The 20,814-nt window shown below is 38.8% G+C and overlaps 1 protein-coding gene across 22 annotated transcripts in view; it reads right to left on the reverse strand.

The window, feature by feature from the left end:
* Window positions 1-255: 255 nt before the first annotated feature.
* Window positions 256-20,814, reverse strand: part of LMO7 (LIM domain 7) — a 135,601-nt gene continuing 115,042 nt past the window's right edge. For 14 of the 22 annotated variants that reach the window (XM_069802530.1, XM_069802535.1, XM_069802522.1 and 11 more), the window contains 13 exons: window positions 18,880-18,905; window positions 18,464-18,568; window positions 15,980-16,072; window positions 14,220-14,590; window positions 12,368-12,433; window positions 11,684-11,749; window positions 9,721-9,773; window positions 7,855-8,074; window positions 6,689-6,961; window positions 5,263-5,371; window positions 3,403-3,505; window positions 2,844-2,890; window positions 256-995 (listed from right to left, as the gene is read on the reverse strand). In XM_069802530.1, coding sequence (XP_069658631.1) covers window positions 2,847-2,890; window positions 3,403-3,505; window positions 5,263-5,371; window positions 6,689-6,961; window positions 7,855-8,074; window positions 9,721-9,773; window positions 11,684-11,749; window positions 12,368-12,433; window positions 14,220-14,590; window positions 15,980-16,072; window positions 18,464-18,568; window positions 18,880-18,905 — 1,529 coding nt within the window. In that variant the 3' untranslated portion in view covers window positions 256-995; window positions 2,844-2,846. Of the gene's footprint in view, window positions 996-1,163; window positions 2,735-2,843; window positions 2,891-3,402; window positions 3,506-5,262; window positions 5,372-6,688; window positions 6,962-7,854; window positions 8,075-9,720; window positions 9,774-11,683; window positions 11,750-12,367; window positions 12,434-14,219; window positions 14,591-15,979; window positions 16,073-18,463; window positions 18,569-18,879; window positions 18,906-20,814 lie in introns of those variants that run through there. The other 8 variants (XM_069802525.1, XM_069802536.1, XM_069802543.1 and 5 more) reach the window with 5 other exon arrangements.

Genomic DNA, 20,814 nt, shown 5'->3' on the forward strand with positions numbered 1-20,814 from the left:
AGAATCAGTCTTGCCACTTGTATTAAATGCTGAAGGGAAAGAGCATGAGGAGCTTGACAGGAGAACTATATACAAAATTTGATGTCTACTGTAAAGGAAAAAAGAAAAGCAAGAACTATTGCTCTTGCACGTATTTAGGTGGACATCTTAACCCTTTCATAAAAAATACTTTCCCAAGATGAAATTCAAACAATTTTATATTTCAGCAAATCACCTTAGATACATTTAGCTGGATAGAAAGAAAAAAACTTCTAATAAATGCAACATCAGAAATTTTATTTACAAATATACTGTAATTCAACAACCATTCTCCACTCAGTTTGTGTAGGAAAAAGTCATAGTTACATTTTCCAAATGGGAAATGAGAATTCTTCCCCTTAAACGGATTCCACAGAATACTACGCCAACACCACTGAGCAAACAGATTATTCTTTGTATTTAAGTTTCAACAAAGCACATAATTTTAGAAACCAGCATATAGAAAGCAGACACATTTGTGTGCATTTAAATGCAGCTTGATATTAACCTAGAGAATTCACTTTCAGTATATGTCAAAAATAAAGACAGCAATTGCAAATATATATTTATATTAGCTATTTCTCTAATGCTTGTTTCAAGAGCTTAGAAACAAAATACCCTCTTCATATACCATTGGAAAGTCAACTAGTTGATTATAAGCCTCAAAAATATTTTGAAGTTATTACTGAAAATATACTTATTCTCCCTTGTGCTCTCAGTACTTGAAGCTGAAAAAGTGAAAGCATTTTCCCCAGATATTTCCTTACTGCAATTACTCTCTTATAAATAAAAATAGATATATGAAGAATACAATGCATTGCTATGAAGACTAGACAAGCAAGAGTTACTCTTAGAAAAAACACACGTACACACAATATATATATTTATAGATCTACATCAGCAGCAATCACCTCTTCTTTTATCTGCAACAGTGGTTTCATATCTTCATTTGCTTCACATGGAGGTTGGTTGTCCAGCTGTTAGAGAGAGACAGAAAAAATTGTAATTAAAGCCTAGCTACTGAAGAATCTTAGCGGCAAAAATTAAAATTTCCAAGTTAAAAATAGTCAGATAATGGTATTTCCAATAACTACTGAAAATGGTAACACAAATTAAGGTATACATTCTGAATCTAGCAATCCAAATTTAATGAACAATACAAATTGATTTTAATCCAATTATAGCACTACAAGTATTTCAGGCCAAGTTATATATTCTATGGAACATGCACCTTACCAAGTTTTTAAGAATTATTTTTTGTATCAGCATAGAGAAAAGGGTGATAGGTTTTCTAAATTTACCCTTCAATAATCAAATTAAAATTTGCTAGATAACTGTAACAATATTAAAAAAGAACTTTTTTATCCTTTCTCTGCATATATTTGTGGGCATTTGCCAATACACTGGTGTTTCACTACAATGTTCCAAGTATAAACCACAAAATTAACATAAAAATGTGCAACAATATCACACCATAAAATTACACAGTGAATATTAATAATTCTACAGTTTATCAAACCTTTTAGCCAATATGCTCATGTTCCAAACTAACAAATAATTAGCCAGGCTGATGTCAAATGCCAACTGCAAACAAACTAATCTGCATTACAGACCAGTGCTGTGCTGTCAAGTATATTTTCACTGCAGTAATTACATAGCTGGTTTTTATATTATTCAAATAGCTCATTTCAATTACTAATCACTCATTTATATACTTTATTCTGTACCTGCAAGTTCTTACAATTCCTGATGTACTTGTATCTCATACAATTATGTTTAGAGGTGCTCACTGGCCCAAGTAGATGCAGTCTGAAGGGAAGGGAATAGAGCTGATTTCTCACAGATCAACTCTGCATCTGAAAGGCACTGCTGTGACTTTACGGATTGTAACGTCAAAGAGACTAAATAGCAGTTTATCCATGATAAAATGTTTGGTTACTTCCATCATCAAATTCCTGAATACTGTCTTGGCAGGGAATAATAAAAAACAGATTTTTTTTTTTTTTTCCCCAGTACCAAACTTACTCAACTCATTCAGCAATTTTGCTCCCAAAAGAAGATAAAATAACATGAGCAGGCTCCAGATTGGATCTCCCACACATCTGGGTGCTTCAAATAGGAACATGGTCACATTGGTGTAGTCTCATCATCAACAAGGAGATAAATTCTCCAAACATTAACTCGGAGAGGTATGACCCAGTGCTCTGGATCGCCTCCAGATGGAAGGGGGTGATTCTCTTCCTCCTTCCACTGATCATAGTGACATCCTTGCACTTAACATTAGCCTTTGTGAATGCACTGTTAGCGTCAAGGAGAAGTGTGGGATTTTCTGGTTTTAGCTCGGACACCACACAATCATTTCTGTGGTGCAGGCAGCTTTTCCTCTTCCTGGAAGCCAAAAGAGCCTGAAAACAGCAACAACATCAGATGCAGAGCTTCTCTTTTTCTGAGCTAGGCTTCTCAGCCAGCAGGTGACCAAGTCCTGCTCAAGTGTTGCAGTATGAGTATCCTGTTCCCTTCACCGCCTCCTGGTCCACCATGAGAAAAATGTGCCAGGCTCATGAAGAAACACAGACATGTTTCCCAGAAAGTAATTCAGAAATGCTTTCCCTTAGCTGAATTTTATCATTCTTGCAAATTCTGTATTTGCTACAGAAAAATAGAGCCATATAAAACTCCCGAGACTTGTCAAAATTAGGAGGTTGTCTACTATCATCTATGACAGCAGAAAAAACAACTCAACACCATTATTCAAAGTCTTAACATCATGCTCCAGTAAACCAGAATTCTGCAAACCATAATGAAGGAAAAAAGTTATACTGCACCTTTTAATTAAGATCTGTAAGTAAATCAATTCCTCCTGAACTTGTACCTAAATGAATAACCAATCACAGACCTATAATTCAAATAATAATAGCATCGCAAAAAGAAACCAGCATTTGTGCCACCTGCACAGGATAATCTAATCGCTTTCCAGGTATGCATTAGGATTGGATTAAAAACATGTTCAGATTACTTTTTTAAAAAATGTAGACAATTTTTCAGAAAGATTTCTCTGTTATCAAGACAAGCCTGTTCAGTAAGTGACAACTCCTTGACACCACTTTCTCAGATCTATGAAGGAAGCAGGAAGACTACACCGCATTGTCTGCTTGAAGCTGCTTAGTAACAAGGTGGTAAAATCAGCTACCAGCAAGTTAAGTTAGGAACGACTATCCTAGAGAAGACAGAAACTGGCAATCAAACCTTGCTGAACCTATTCACTAATATACCAACTTAAAGCTAAACGTGAAAGCTATCAAGTGGCTCAGCTGTGCAAATACTTGAGGTTGTACACCACAGAGAAGAACTACAGTCATGCACACGGCAGTTGGATTGCCTTACTTTTAAATCTGATATAGCAGTCGTTGCAGAAGAGTTTGTTGTTTCGGATCCTAACTTCAGCTCCAGAGCGGGATCCCCCAAGGTCGCATCCACAGGCAACACACTGTAGGTTAGACGAATAATTAGCAACTCCTCACAAAATATTAAGAAACGAAAATGCTGTTCAAAAGCAGCTTGGATTAAGCTCAACAAAGCTTGAACCATAAACCCACAATCACTAGAAGCAAATGCGTAACGATTAGTAGATCTAAATGCAACCAACCCTGAGAAAGTATTTTAAGGCGATGACTGGACAACGAATAGCAGCGATACACCAACTAAGCAAACATAAAGCAGACAGTTTTTAGAGATTAGTTCATTAAATCTAATTTGAACTTCATTTTCTCTGAAAACTAAAACTGGCTCGACATGAAAAAAATTTGTTCTCTAGATGGCAACAGCGATTTTGGCACAGAACACCTGGGTGTGCTACTTGCAGATTTCCATGTGGCACTATATGCTGCTGGTGTCCTCAGCCCTTTGGCACTCAAAGCAGCAAATACTCAGGCAGCCCCAATTTCCTGGGTTTGCATCATAGAAACAAGTTCTTATTTGGAGAGAAAGGGCTGATTTCATTTTTCCTGAATAAACACATGAATAAGGGGCTTGACAGCTTTCATGCTAACACTGAACTATTTAACTATGGTGGCTGTGAATATTCACATCTTTGCTGTGAATATGAATCACCTCTGGAAGGAAGGTAACCCAAAACATAACACTCTCCTTACTGAATTTATGAAGCAAAGTACTTGGCAGACTAAGGACAGATAGTTTACCTGCTTAAATGAGTAATGAATCTTTTGGACGGCAGTCTGTTCAACAGCTCATTAATCTTCCGAAATTTGAAAAACAGAAATTTGGTATTTTCTTATGTAGGTTAGGAGCTACAGGTGGACTCCCTTGCACAGAATACAAGTTCTGCAGAAAGGGAATGATGACCAGTCCCCCTGGATTACTCCGGTTCCTCCGGCTCAGGCAGGCAGGACCAGGAAGAGCTTTGAGTCAGTCCTCTCTAATACTCCAGGTGATGCATTTGAGCTGGGCACAGAAGACAAGTGTTCTGACCCAGACACAGAAGTCTCTTTCTTAAAGCCATGGAAGAAGTAGGGTCCAACACCACCTCCAAATCCGAGTCTAACTCCTCATCTGGTCCTAGGGCAGGGGAACTAGGAGTGCTTTCACATCTTTTGCAGGCGAGCATTTATTCTTTCAGCTCTGCGTATGCCCCAAGCAGACTGGAAATCAGGTAACTATGTCTCAGTGCTGAGCACGAGCTAATAAACCTAGCTTCGGACCACAGCTGAGTTGCACTAAACACAGCTTCTGGTTTGGTGCTGGGCTTTAGCCTGCTAGGTCGAACGCTGCCAACATGCTTTTGCCTGGAAAACACCACATGAACACTGCCTGCTAGGATTAGCTTGAAAGTGATGGGTCATCTTAAAAGATTCAATTGCCAGGGTCCAGGCTGAGACTTTTTTATTTATTTTTTTTAAGGAGCTGGTTTCTCTGGAAGAAGTGGCTCAGGACCTTCTGATTTTTTGCTACCTATTCAGAGAAGGAAGAACTTTGATCTCACAGTCAATGTGCCCATCTTACTTGTCAAAGTCCTACTTGTCACCTCTAGCATTTAAGAAATACTTCTAGAGTTGAGGGCTAAATGCCTGCAGATAGGACTGCCTCATGGAAATACGCATGCACCACGCTGTCAAGAGTAGAAGGCAAAGCAGGTGATTAGTAGAGCCCCTGTGAGCATAACACTGAGTAGCCATGCGTGCTCTTGATTAGCTCCTGTTCCTTCACGATGTGACTCCCAGCTCTCACCTTAAAGCAATGTAAATGATAACAAAGACCAAGAGACTCAATGATCATGGCTGCTCCTTTGCCCAGAACGTTATTACAGTATGAACAGATTTTCTTCCCACTGACTGACCTAAATATAGAATGAAAATCCTTAGAACCAGCTTGAAAAGATTTAAAAGACAAAGAAAAGTTATCAAAGACTTTTTGAGATTAAAAATAAAAACAACTGGTAAAAAGTGGACTGCTTGGGGAAAATAAACTGAAATTATTTATCAAGTGTTATAATTTAGATCAAAGTTACATAGTTACAAATGAAGAAATTCTGTCACATTCTTGGGAGATATTTCATTGTATAAAATTCCTTCTACAAATAAACATAAAAAGTATATTGTTAAGTTTAGAGAGTAAGAACACAGGTTTTGTGCTCCTGCCTTATTTCTTATTTGTGGGGAATTACCCCGAAGGCTAGGTTTTAAGCAAGCACCCCTGCTAAGTCCCACCATCTGCACCTTGCTAGATAACCGAAGGCTAGTCCTGCACATATAATATTATGTTAACGCTTTGAACATAAGCCATATGGGGGTCATTTTCCATAGATCTACCAAGATATTAGCAAATGGAAGCAAGAACAAGATAAGCAAACATGGTTAAAAAGGTAACTTTCTTACATTAGAAAGAACACGGGAGCCTAGATTTAAAAAAAAAAAAAAGTCAATTTATCACAAAGTGCCTGAGAGCACAAGAGCTAGTGAAGCACTGTTCACACTGTTGTTATATATAATACATGTAATTGTGTGGGGGTGATTCTCTATAGTCTTATCCCCAAGGTATTTTCAAAATGTTTCAAGTACATAAAACAGCAGAGTTATCTACCCTACCACAACTGAATTCCATTTTTGTTTCAAAATATGTTGCAATTCTTGCCTTCTCCTCCTAGATTAAAACCAACATCCTACTCTGTAATTCTCCAGGGTCACGGGTTATGAGCATTCCTGAGTGCTCCTTGAGATATTGACCACATGCCAGGAAGCAGGGAGGAGAGACCAAGATGAGGGCCATAAAGCGTGGGATTCAGGAATCTTGTGTTAAAACAAACCTAAGAAAATAAATATCAGAAATGCCTTCTGGAGCAGACTTTTACTAATCATTTTGGTAACCAACATACAGCTTGGAGACTGGAGACGTATTATTCCAGTTCCTTTGTTTTTTTAACTGATGTTAAGCACTGATGACAAACCTGGGGAATTTTCTGAATGACTGGAGGAGGGAGGTAATACCAGCCCATACTTCCACCGTCCCACCCAGCCAGAAAACTCCAGGTACTTTTCAGACTTGTTAAAATCAATGTTCCGGGCAAGAACGCTGCTGTAGACCACCATATATACAAGGCCCACTCTTCAGTGCAGCCTGACGTTTCCATGTTCCTAGCAGAAGGGCACCGGCTCACCTGCTGCGTGTCTGGGACCCTGGCTGGGAAGCAGAGAGGGGAGACTGAGCCCGGGGGGCTGCCTGCGACACGGAGGGGGCTCTCGCAGCGGTGCCTGCAGGAGGTGCTTTGCTGGAGGAAGGAGTGCACATGTAGGCTCGGTTTGAAGTGGACACTGGGCGACTGAGATCTTGACTAGAGGATAGAGATGAAGAGGAGGCAGACTGGTTCAGCCACGAGTGGTGCCTCCATGAGCTCGCTCTTGAAGAATCAAGATTGTCCAGAGACTCCCCTCTGTAACAGAGGTACACATACAAATGTAAGCGGCAGTACGGCTGGAGCAGAAGAGCTATATTCTGATTTTAAAAAGTTATCCTAGCAGTTTTAAGATTCTTCTAGCATGAATATGCTTGTCTGATCACCCTGAGCAATATTCTTCACATGGTGACTTAAAATGTTTGAGCAGCAAATTATCCTTTGTGTCCAGTTCTAGTCTCATGGGAAAAAGCAGGCGAGGCACAAGAGAGGTGGCACTTAACCGCTACAGAATAAAGGCAAAACACTCTTCACTGCAGCCTTATCAGGGTGAACCGTATCAAAATCCGCTGTATGGCAACGGACGTCAGATACTAGGTTTGTTTTTGTTTTCTCCAAGGGATACCAGATAGAAAATAACAATCCACCCAGACTGGATAGCATCGTCTAGGTACAAGGTGTTGTCCCAATAGCCAAACACTCTCCTGACTGATATCTCAGCTGTTTCCTAAGTGACAAATCCAACATTCACACCTTACTTAAACCAAGAAAATGCAGACTTTCTGACATATTTCTACATAAAAAAGATATACTCCTTAGCCATAATAATTTCCACAATAAATTGTCATGTTGAAATTCTTAAGCACATCTGTCAACGACAAGGCACACTATTGATTTCCATTGCTGGTATACCAACCAAGAAATAAGCACCTAAGCTATTTACAGGTCACATCCACATTCTTTACTTGCAAAAAACCATTTAACCCCAGCTGTAATACAGCTATTTTCTTCTATCTGTGCTGCTATGCAGTTTATCTTACAGCATTTCAGACTTGATTTGTTTCTGTGCTCTGTAATACATGCTGAAGTTTAGAATAACCAAACAAAAATATTTGATGAGAGACAAAGTTAATCTTTAACATGATTCCTACCTCCTCATACTATTGCTGTACAGACTAACAGGCTCCTTATGTATACTGGAACTGCGCTGCCTAATCCAGCTGCTGTCCGTGTGTAGAGATGTTTTCTTTCTCATTTCCTGAAGGATTTGCTGTCTCTCCAACTCTGCTGCAGACAGGTTGTGCTCCTTCTGAGACTTCTTCTGCGACTCACCCATGTTCCAGGACCTCTCTGAATACTTGCTCTGTGTACCTGTTTGGACAACATGAGCAAACTTCAGCTAGACATCTTAAGGCACAAAAGCAGTTATCATGCATTCAATACTCCGGCTATAACTCCAAAATCACAGAGTGATCCTTCATCACCATATTCACAAGTTTCTCTACTTCCTTTTTACAGCCAGGTGACCAATATCAAACTTGGCAATACATCATTATTATTACAATTTTTTTATTCGTGTTTCCATTAATGTGGCCTTTTACATGATGTTTAACTTAAATACAAGTATTTTCCTTCACTTCAAGTGTATATGCATATACATTTGTGTGTACAAATATATACCCACATAAATGTATGTTTAAAAGGGCATGATCTCTTTTAGTGCCACAATTTGGACTCTTCCTCCAATACAAACTGAAGCATGTGTAGAATACACACTTGAGTGGTGGGTTACCTTCTTTCCCTTTAAAAGTTCATATTCTTTTTTTCTGTAAGTTGTCCCTTTTTTGAAGAATTCTTTCCTTATTCAAGGCACTAAACACATTGCTTTATCTTGCTTTATGTAAATATGTATGTATGTGTGGTGGGGGGAGAGGGAAAGGAAAATCTTACAGAAAGTCTCTTTATTATTTGGATGCTGTGTTAACTAGTCAGTTGAAATGAGATTTATGGTATAGATGGCCTTTGAAATTTTGGAAGGGGAAACAAACAAGCCATCTTTCTCCAATACGTGCTGAAGTGTCAGAAGGCAACATTTTTTTCTTTATTTCCTAGATCCAGTAGCTATTCTTTACACTAAGACTAACTAAGAAAACTACTCAGCAGTAAGTCATTCAATTGAAATTTCAATCCCTTTAATAATTGCTCTGACGATAGATTTGCTCTTGGTTTTATTGCTATAGATTACCATTATAAAATATTGTGGAAGTTTACTCGCACATTAGGTTCAGTGACCAGGCTTTAATGTGTGAAAGCACTGTTGTCAATATGCAGTATATCCTCTAATACACCATTTACTTTGCTATGATTACTTGTGATTACTTTTTTTAACCATGTTTTAGACACAGGAATAGCTTTCAGGCATTTTCTACTCTAACATATTTATAAATCTTGTTTGTTTGCTTTAACATTCCTCTAAAAACACAGTAACGTTACTGAAGGACAACTCAAGAAAGGCAGCAAGGAACTGGAGTCCAGAAAACAAGCCACTCTGACAGTATTGAGAGCTGACTTCCAGCTGTGTTACTCCTACACTAACAGAAGTTAAAAAGAACAAAGAGTTGTATTAAATACATTAGCATCTTGGCATGTGTGGCTTTTTTTTATTGACAGAGTCAACGTATCAAGAGCATATAAATCTTCAATGATATACCTACATGATTGGTTTAATCTCATATAAATATCAGTCAGCTAAAATTCAGGCATTTAAGATCTGTGTGCAATCACAGTTATGGTCTCCAAGAGAGCAGTTAATCGTATTTGTCCTAGGCCTGTACGTTAACTGTATGAATTTCCTCTTGCTATTGAAAATTCATTAAATTGTGTCATGGTATGAATTTGAATTACAATGCAGCTATCAAAAAGCACTCTGACAATTAATTTTCTTAGGATGACTACATCCAATACACCTTTTTTAAAAAAATACATTTTAAAAATAATAGAAATTAAACAGTAATTACCATTTCTGATTGTGTTGAATTCATTCAGTTCTGAAGTTGACTTGGACTTATTCCTAAGGATATAGAAAACATTCATTTCTCCATCTCAACTAGGAGACCTCATCACGGACAAAGATCTTATCATTGCAGACCACAGATACACAGACCCTTTTTTCACCACCCCACCCATCAACAACTTATGCTGTACTTAAAACAAGAGACAAAAACACCCAAACAAAGACCAACAGGATATTAAGGGGAAAAAATATGTCAATATTTAGATGTCAATAGGTAATAACCGATTAAAAGTTAAAATAGTGTACTGAAAGTTCCTAGTACTTCAGGTATGAGGGACCAATCATTGTATTTGCTTCAACAAAAACATGTAAAAACCAAAGTCCTTCCCTGTGGAAGCTTTGTGAAGACTACAGTCAGACAGTCAAAGAAATGATAACTTTAAAAGCAGGTTTATAAATGATTTAACTTCATGAGAAACTTAAATCATACTTCAGCACCATTACTAGACCATAAGCAAAACATCTCCTCAAACACTGCATGAAGATTGTTCTCGGGAAATTTATTATTCATTGATTATATCCACCAGCATAATTTTTTAATGAGTTTTAGCCAAGAAACGTCATTCAATATACAGGAAGACAAATGGCAAAAAGCTGGTTTTCCAGCAAAAAGCGCGGAGGAGGAGCTTCAGCAACACCTCTGTGCTCTATTACTAGTCTCAAGTAATACAGCCAGTTTCTTAGTTTAAAATACCTCAGAAAGGAACAGAAATCCTTTGCTGGGTCACAACTCAAAGCTGCTACATTAATTTGTTTACACATGCAGCATTGCCTGCATAGCAGCATTTTGAGGGAGTCTTGTCCTTTGTCTATAGATAAATGTTGCATAAACTCCATCCCACTTGCTCCCCCAAGTTCTGATTGTCTGTCCTATGGTGCAGACCTATTTTACTATCTGTTTGAGAAGATGCAACAGTTTCACAGTTGCTTGTAGTGAACAGGAGCTCCAAAGAGCAGGTCCGCCTTGCCTGGGATGCTTTTAACACCTGAGTGTCCTCCTCACACGTATATCCAAGATGTAGCTACTTAGTGCAGGCACCTTCTAAAGTTAGATTTAGATCTTCCGTTAGTAACAGATCCATTAGTTGTACCCTGTGAGTTTTGGGGTTCCTCTTAATATAAAAAAAGGTATGCTCACTCCAACTATAAGAACTGAGTAAATGCACAACAGACATGATCTTTCAGAACTACTGTGGGATACCATCTAAGGCAAAGGCTTGATACAAACATTCTGGATTTAAGTCGCTTTAGCGTTTTTTAACCATAGCCCAGTTATTAAAAGGGAGAAGAAAAAGCTGCCTATTCAAAGAGCCCAAATCCGCAGTGGCTAATATATTCTATTGAAATAAAACCAAAACAAAACCAAAAAAACCCAACAATAAAACCCCCAAACCAACCACCAAGAAAAACAAAATAGAAAATAGCAAAGGTAAGAGAGTGTAACTTAACAAGTGGCACATCTACTATATTCCTGATAAATAAGCTTCTGCTGCTGCCACCTCTCACTTCCCTCCCTGTTTACTCTCTCTTAAGTTGCACAATCCTGACTGGGATGACTGCACCTTCGTTTGTGTAGCACATTATGACACAACCACAATATTATCTGAAATTGTTTTCCAGCCAGATGAGTCTAGTACCACCCACGTATTTACTTCCTTACAGTTCTGCTTCTCCCAGTACAATCCTACTGACTGACTAACTGTTGTTTACAGCACAGCGCATAATTTGCCAAAATTTTGGCTGCTTGTTTTCTCAATATGAAAACATGCCATAAAAACTGCAGAACACAGCAGCAATACAAAGTATACGCTTAGCTGCCATGGCTAAAGTTTATTGGAAGTTTCAAAGCTTTCTGACACAGAAATGGCAATGTTACAGTCTATGCCAAGATTCAGTATCACACATACCTGTCAGCAAATGACTGGCCAGGTTGCTCCTCAATGGTTTTAGAAACTTCATAACGCTCATAATGCCTATTAAAAAAAAACAAAAACAAACCAAACCAAACCATTATGTTCATAGAATCATAGAACACTTTGGGTTGGAAGTGACTTTAAAGATCATCTAGTTCCAGCCCCCTGCCATGGGCAGGGACACCTTCCACTAGACCAGGTTGCTCAAAGCCCCATCCAGCCTGGCCTTGAACACTGCCAGGGATGGGGCATCCACAATGTCTCTGGGCAACCTGTTCCAGTGCCTCACCACCCTCACAGTGAAGAACTTCTTCCTTACATCTAATCTAAATCTGCCTTCTTTCAGTTTAAAGCTGTTACCCCTTGTCCTATCACTACATGCCCCTGTAAGTCCCTCTCCCTCTTTCATATAAAGACATACATAGACATAAATATTTGCAACTAAAAATATTTAAAACAGATCCTTAAGGGAAAAAAATGAAAAAAACCCCAAACAGTTAAAGTTCTAAGAAGGCTTAATTTTATCAGTCAGAAACATAACTAACAAAAGAAGGCAGAAAAACTGCCTAAAATTACATTTTTGTAAGTGACAAGGAATCCAAACGTGAGCATGCCAAAATGGTTAATACTTATTGCTGAAGATGTTTCAACCTACCTATCAATTCAATTTCTTATTACCTGTCAATGAGAGGATGGCCAGCTCGATCCTCTATTGTTTTAGATACTTCATAGCTCTCATAATGTCTAGAAGCAAAATACAGATAAAAGAAAATACGTATTAAACAAAAAAACAGTCTAGAAATTGAGCGAACAGTAAGTATACATAGAGAAAATAGAGAAAGTTCAGATGTGTTTGTTAGAAACATGAAAATACATGAGAACCCACCCCAAAGACTTTTTAAGATGCTGCAAAAATTACAAGTATCAGTATATGATAGAGATTATCTCATCTGTTTCAAAGCCAGGAGGTAAGCTTTGTCCAAACACAGCAGTTCTCTAAAAGTTACATCTATATTCTAGAAAATCGTATAGGTGCCGTTTGTAACCCATAGAGAAACACCCACTAACTTCCACAGATAAAGCTCCTCCAGCTGCCTGTCCCCAGCCTCAGTGCTCTTTGCAGCAAGTATCACACCTTCACAGATGTTTATATAACATATCAGATTTCAAGTCAGATCTTTGGATATCATTGTAAAGCAAATATTTAACACCAGACATTTTAAAACCCAGTTTCACTGGACTTGCTCTTTTACTACTAAGCAAAAGCATCCTTGTTTAGCAAAACACCTGCTTTGAAAGCAACCTCAGCAGCAATGAAATCCCCTGGGACTAAAGCATGTATCAAAGATTTAGATATGCAGATATTACAGCAGCTTAATAAATTACCGCACAAAGTCCTATTATCTTGCGATTGGGGCAAGCTAATACTGTAAAGATACCCTGGCTCAGCTGCCAGGAAGAACCTGTTCAGTGTTTGTAACAACTGTGCCTCTGCTTTGCTCAGCAGGATCTCAAGCAGCAGTCATTTACAATGAACTGAAGTAACTCCAGGTCTCACAATCTTCCCTGCAAATACATGCAATTTTATAATCATATTTTCTTCTCCTAAGACTTAACTTGATACCATGCATTATTATCAGTCATCTCTTTTTACTTATATAAAAACAGGGGAAAATCCTCAAGAGAAACAGCAAAGCTAGTCATACACATGGCAGTACGTTAAATGCACAAGAAATAAGGAAAAGTTACTGGTTTAATCTGTTTCAGACAAATTTATCTCCCATGATGCCTGTAATAGCAGTCTGCAAACTTCCAGGCAAGAACATGAACTTGTAAACTAATAGTTGGGGTTTTTTCTGGGTTTTTGTTTTAGTTTGGCTTTAGGTTTTTTTTGGTTTGTTTTTGTTTTAAACCAAACTACTGAAGAAGTTAATGAAAGGAACTTTTTCATGCCCTAGAATAAATATATCCACAGTAGGTATTTCTAACAGGCTATGATATCTAAGCCAGTATCTTTTCACTCATATACCACGATGATCGACAAAGTAACTCAGTAGTGCAATTAAACTTTATTGTTGCACTGTTGAACTAAAATGAGAGAGGAGTCTGGAAAAATCAGTCACACATTTGTTGTAAAAGAGTTAAGTTGGTATTTCTTCTGAAAGCCCTATATGTTGAGCCACTGGCTCTCAGTTTACAACCTTATGCAGGGTTCTTACAAAATCTTCACACTAAGTGCTTCAGGTCATCTTTGATTTGGCTCTAATTACTGTATTTACACTTCCTATTTAAAAAACGAGCTGAAGTGGGTAAACAGAGCACTTGATTCATGGGGAAAGACCTCGTCTTATGCCTGATCCTTCTACCTTTAGAAAGAAAGGCTATCCTGTGGTATCTTGCACTAACTGATGACAGTACGAATCTTACATGAATACCCTTATATGTTCAGGACGTACACACTCCCATTAGAAATGCATTTGAATTTTTAATGCAGAAGGAAGAGAGAGTACACCCCATCACAAGCGCACACCTTTGGTACTGAGACGTCTCCACCGACACCTCCCTCTGCCTTTCAGCCCACTGCCTCTGCTCCTCCATCTCTGCCCGCTGCCTCTGCTCCTCAGCATATTGCTGTTCTCTCTCTTTACGTTGTCTCTCAAGCTCCAGCTCTTGAAGTTCCCTTTCTTGCTCAAAACGCAGGGCTGCTTCTTCCTGGATCCTCCGTTCCTCCTGAAGCTTCCTTCTTTCTTCTTCCTCGCCCAGCAAGTGTGCCGCCGGCTCGCTTCCTCCATCTCTTTCTGGCTCCTCAAGAGTATTCGCTTCAGGGCTTGCTCTCCAGCTGGACACAGATGGAGCCCGTGCAGGTACAGATGTTGTGTTTAAGGTTAGAACAGTCTGCTCCTGTAGCAAAGGAAAAAAATTAAAAAATCATGTTTTTAGGGAAGGGACCTGGTTTTTAAACAGGTTGCTAAGAAAAGTTCATTCATTCTGTGAGGGAAGACAGTGTAAAAAGCATCCCAAACACTTTCAATGCAAGACCCAGGGTGTATTTTGGTTTCATGTTTTGAGTGCCTGCTAGCACATTCTCCTAATGCAAGAGCTTCATTCCACATAGCAGCCTTCATTCCATGGGCAGCGTGGCCACAACTACGTGAAACATTCTGCTTTCTAAAGTATCACTTACATTTCAAGCCATCCCACCCCCACTTAAATACCCATGGAAAACAAACTCTTCCATGATACCCAGCATTTCTCCCTACTCTTTCGACTTAGAAACCTGAGACCTACCTAAGAGTATATAGACAAAGATATACACTGCACGTGTGTATCAGACCAATGAATTTCACATGAATCCTCGTGTGGAGGAAAGCCCCACCCTCCTCCATTCTCCTATGATTTGAAAGTCAAGCCTCAGACCTACCACTCTATGACTCTTCTCTCAAACATGAGAAAAGGTCTTTCAGTGGTCAAAAGATGTTTTAGTTGCAGAGAACAAATACTGTTTACGGGTCCATCCAAACCTCTAATGATAGAAGAAATATCAAATAGTTTACATTCCTGTACAGCAAAGTCCTCTAAGAGCTCAAAGAGCTTTCTTATTTAAGTCCTAAGCCATAAATCACAGTCTACTTATTCGTGACTGTATGAACACAGCTGATCTAGCTAGGATGCCTGAAGCAGCACTCACATAGCAATAAAGAAGAGATGTCTCAGACACCTCCCACAGTCGGGGAAAAAAACTGTTCATCTTCCCATAAGCAACAGCCACAAAAGTCAGCACCTACAGAAACTACACACATTCAATGTTTTGAAATACATGGTAGCAAATCTGAAATTGATTTGATATGTAAATTTATCAGAGATAGGATGCACCAGTTGCCAGTAACAAGCCAGGCACTTACGAACATGCCTCATAATGAGGTATTGAAGCAGAACTCCAACAAGCAGCATCAGGAAGTAAATATATAGCAAAGGTGACCATTTTGTTCTGGTCGCAATAATTAATACATGATGTAACTTTTTCCCAACATATTTCTGGTGTTAGTTACCTAACCAATCCATAAGGAAAAAGAGTCAAATTCAACAGGTCTCAAAACATGCCATTTACTCTTTCCTTCACATTTTTGCAACCTCTTTCTACCACATCATAGACAACAATTTATTTTCCAAAATGAGAAGATAAATGACATACCAAAATAAGTTATTTGCCTGCTTGCATGCATCTACTATAAGTGAAGAAAGCCATCATGAAACTAAACAGACAGAGGTGAAGCCATATTCATAGCCTACCTCATCAAAATACTTGGAGCTCTCTTTTTCTGCTTCTTGCTTAGCTCGCAGCCATTCTTCCCTCAGTTTTTCTTGTTCCCGTTTGTATTTCTCCTGTTAGGTTAGATTGAAGTTAAACACGCAAATCAGAAACATGGTATTTTTTATTTGCATTAAAATGTATTACTGGTATTTAATGTGGTTTTTAACAGATCAGTGTGGTAAAAACATGCTTGAGCTCCACTATGACATTAGGTCCGCCACGAGTGAATGAAATCCTAGCTCAAATACAATCCAAAGGAGTTCTGCAACTGATTTTGGAGAACCCAGGCTTATTACACACTAAGTCTCATAGCAACTGACCTCACATCTGTTATATTCCCCGTCTTACAGTTTAGTTCCCATTTAAACAAAAATCAGCTATCTAAGGTATTTCTTGAAAGACAGAGTGATTATATTTAACTTGGAATTGGGCACTTTAATACAGTAAATATAAAGTGATCACTAAGTGAAATATGAGGCAGTAATTTGGTTTGAGCAAGAACTCTTGGTCTTTTGGAATGTTACCTAAACAAAAACCAATTTCTGGACCTCCAAATTTGTCCTATGACTGGATTTGGTATGAAATCAATGTCATGTCTTAAAGCATTACTCAAGGTACACAACAAACGTACAAGGTACACCACTAAACATCTTGGGAAAAGCAAAATATTTAATGTCAAAAGTATTCCTTCTAAGATGTTGGAAATAAGCAAAGAAGGACTTCGCTTCCTTTCTCTGTTATTTGAAAACTCATTACTAGGATCATGGGGAAGAGAAAGAACACTATTACTCTGGCCAAATTTACTACTTAAGGACTAAAAAAGGAGAAGCAAAGAAAAGAAAAGTGATGGCAGAGGGCTGAGACTGCTCTCAAGAATGGCGAGCCAAGGTTTACATTCTTTAAAGCCATCTCTTCAGGCATCAAATGGAGTACCCAAACCATAACAGAGACCACAAATCTGTTTAGGAAGGCACAGCTCTTTCCTTGCAGAGTTTGTAAGCTAAAAGGAATGACCAAAGATAAACATCCAAAAAGCAACAGAGCTGCTACACTGTACTTTGACATCACAGTTTTCTGCTGAATGCACCAAACTTATTAAGAGGACTTGTGAAGAGTAAATGATGTTCACGGATGTCTCTCCTAGCCAATAGACTTTAGATAATGAACTTCAATTTAATTTGCAGAGATGTGTCTTGTTGAATGTAGTTGAATGGTCTTATTTTTCATTGAGCTGAGGTCTTTACTGAGAGGTGTGCCTGGTTTTTTTGATGACAAACATTGCCCCCTCCCTCTGCAACACATCCCTCCGTCTCTAGCAACTGGTTATCAAGGTGGTTTTGTGTTAGTAGATTCAAATTTCTGACTCAGAGGTCCTGGGAACCAGGTTGATTCCAACTGATTAGCTGATTGCTAAATGACAGGATGCTAGCAGGCATCTAACCATGGCACTGGCTGCTTTCTCTTCATCTCTGAATATAAGGCAGTATCGCTAACTGAAGGTAAAAATCAGTCTAGAGACAATTTTCTTAAGGGGAAAAAATAAAACTCATTCAAAAGTGAAGACTACTGCCCCTTAGGTCTTCAATTATCCTTTAAATTCTGTTGCCAGCAAAAGCATACCAGCCTTGTGATGACTGAGCACTTCTGGCTGTAGCGAATGCTCAGTCTGGGTTTGATTTCATGAAGCTCATTAATGCATTGTCCTCTTCTTGCTGAATAATTGCTAGTGTGTGTAACTGTGCAGCCCAGCAAACATAACTGAAAGCCCTCTTAGGCCATCAGTAAGAAGAACTGCAGAAGTCACGTGTTGCTTCTCCTCCTTTACAGTTGCTGCACCTGGTTTCAGCTGGGATAGAGTTAATTGTCTTCCTAGTAGCTGGTACAGTGCTATGTTTTTAAGCTACGTATGAGAAGAATGTTGATAACACACTGATATTTTCAGTTGTTTCCAAGTAATGTTTAGTCTAAAGACAAGGATTTTTCAGCTTCTCAAGCCCAGCCAGCGAGAAAGCTGGGGGGCACAAGAAGTTAGGACAGGACACAGCCAGGGCAGCTGACCCAAAGTGGCCAACGGCATATTCCATACCATGTGATGTCATGCCCAGTATATAAACTGGGGGGAGTGGGGGTGGGGGGGTCACCACTCGGGGACTAACTGGGCGTCGATTGGCAGGTGGTGAGCAATCGCACTGTGCGTCATTTGTGCACTCCAATCCTTTTATTATTACTGTTGTCATTTTATTAGTGTTATCATTATCATTATTAGTTTCTTCTTTTCTGTTCTATTAAACTGTTCTTATCTCAACCCATGAGTTTTACTTCTCTTCCCGGTTTTCTCCCCGATCACACTGGGCGGGGGGAAAGTGAGTGAGCGGCTGCGTGGTGCTTAGTTGCTGGCTGAGGTTAAACCACGACATGCACCCAAGGGATTGCCAGCCTGTGATTATGAAGATTAATTATACCTGCAATAAACGGTCCTGCTCCTTTTGCCATTTTTCCTGTCGTTTTCGTTCTTCCTCTTGATCCCAAACCCGACGACTGGGAGCACTAATGGATGGGACTGGGAGCTAATATAGCACAGAAATGAAATAATATTATCTTCTTCCATGTTATCACCACTCTACATTTTAAAAGTTATTTTTAAATTGAGAAATAAAAGCTATTACAAACACTACAGCTTTATAGTCACAAGGACATAAATTACCCTTTTCTTCAAAGGGATGGAAAGCAACCGTTCCATGACACATTAGAAAATCTTAGTCAGTACTCTTAGATTTGATCACAATTTTAAAGCAGTATAAAAAGCAATAGAAAGCAGTGGGCTTCTTGAAAAGACCAGGATTATACAACTAATTAGTAGTTTGTAAATAGTACTTACATCAGGCATTGCAGGCTCTGGGCCTCCTGTGAATTTTGGAAGGCAAAAACCAGAAATCATTAGAACCATATATACTTACTACTGCAAGACTTGTGTAAATGTGGGAAGTCTTAGCTTCAGACTAATTTTTGTTTCCTTAGTAAGCCATGCTTGCATTTTGCCCTACTGAACCTACTTGAGGTCAGAATTCATTAGCTGCTTTCAACTAATGTGCACAATTGTTTAATAGCTTTACATGCTTACAAGTGGCATCAGCAATTGCTTGAATTAGCAGTACATCTCCCACTGTGGCAATACAGAGGTTCTTTGCTACACCTCTCCTATTATTATTGTGAAACCCAACTATTTAGCATGACCAATACCCAGAATGCTGCTCCAGGGTAGAGCAGCTACTCACTTACTGCCCTTGACATGAATTAAGAGCAATAGACATCCACAGCCAACTTCTCTACCACAAAACCATGTATTACCCCTTTCCAACTGTCCTCCTTTCCTACTCTGAAAAATACACTTGAATGTGGTGGACTTGTCACCATTCACCACCAACCTTATGCTATTTATCATGCTTGGTGTTAGCTTGTGCCAAGATGCTTATTAGAGAGAGGCGTGTATTATGCTAATGTATCGGAAGTCGAGAAAATGTGGAGAAGCACAGATTTAAGTATAATCCTTTCCTAAGCATCATCACTATTTTTGTTTGTTGCTAGTGTACTTCGCTGTCCAAACTTCAGTTAAAAAAAAAAAAAGGCATAAAAACAACAGGTTGCAACAGTTTTCTGAAGTATGACCACATGAAGTGGAGAAAAGGTCAAATTTAGGATACAAAAGACATCTAATGAGTCACAGATTAGGGTCCAATTTATATATGCACAATTTTGTCTTCATTGTTAGAAGGCAACAGCCACAGTTACAATAGGACAAACAGACTTGATCCCCTGTAATTGCGCCAGGAGATGCTAATGGGAGGTACAGGCAGCACTTACGTTTGCTCCCCTCTTCTGTCACCCCTGTAAGCTTATACTAGCCTGTACAGATTTAGAAAAAAGAATCTTTCATATCACTGTAAAGCTAGTGTCAAAAGTTTAAAATGAACAAAACTGTACTGAGCTTACACTCTAGAAATATGCCCTTCTCCTCCTCCTCAAGCACAAGTGAAATACTTCAAATACTGCTACAAAATTTATTAAAATAAACTCCAAACTTCATAGGCAGTCTTTAAAAGAAACCCCCCCAAAATCAACAAAACAACCACCAACAAAATACCACCATATTGTAGATACATTGCAGCAGAAGTATTTAAAAGCAAACAGAACCACAAACACAGATCTATGCTGTGGCACTTCACATATCACTTCTGGAAAAAACAGAAGCCATCACCACTGAAGGCAAAGTCCTGGCCCCCACTAAAATCACTGGCAAAATTCACACTGAACTTCCAGTGGGCCAGAATTTCACTCTTTCAGGCTACAGCAAAACAGCAAGGCATACATAGTCTGAAGACAGCATTAGACATACAACATTAGTGGAAGTATGTGAGTTGTGACATGCAAAACACCAAAAAGCAACCTACAAAACCAAAATTGAGTGCCTCATTTTTTGCCTTTAAAAGCTAGCATATTCAATTCAAAATTTATATCGGTCTTCTTGGGATCTTGTGACATCATGACATAGTGGAAAGCCAGCAGCTGCCTTTTCCCACCAATTTAGATGAAAGCACAGAGCTGCAACTCAAGATAAACTCAAATCCAGAGTTAAGTATTTTATCAACAGCTCTTTGAGAACTGTGCTAAGCCTCTGCTGGAATATTCAACGTTATTCTTGTTTTGTAGGTAGTAGCAAACCTGAACAGAGTGTGCTACCCTTCTTGCTTGTACCCAGTGAAAAAAAAGTATGAACAACATAGAATAGATTTAAACAGCTATAGAGATAAGAGAA

Source organism: Haliaeetus albicilla, chromosome 15 (assembly GCF_947461875.1).
Source record: "Haliaeetus albicilla chromosome 15, bHalAlb1.1, whole genome shotgun sequence".
NCBI classification, from domain to species: Eukaryota; Metazoa; Chordata; class Aves; order Accipitriformes; family Accipitridae; genus Haliaeetus; species Haliaeetus albicilla.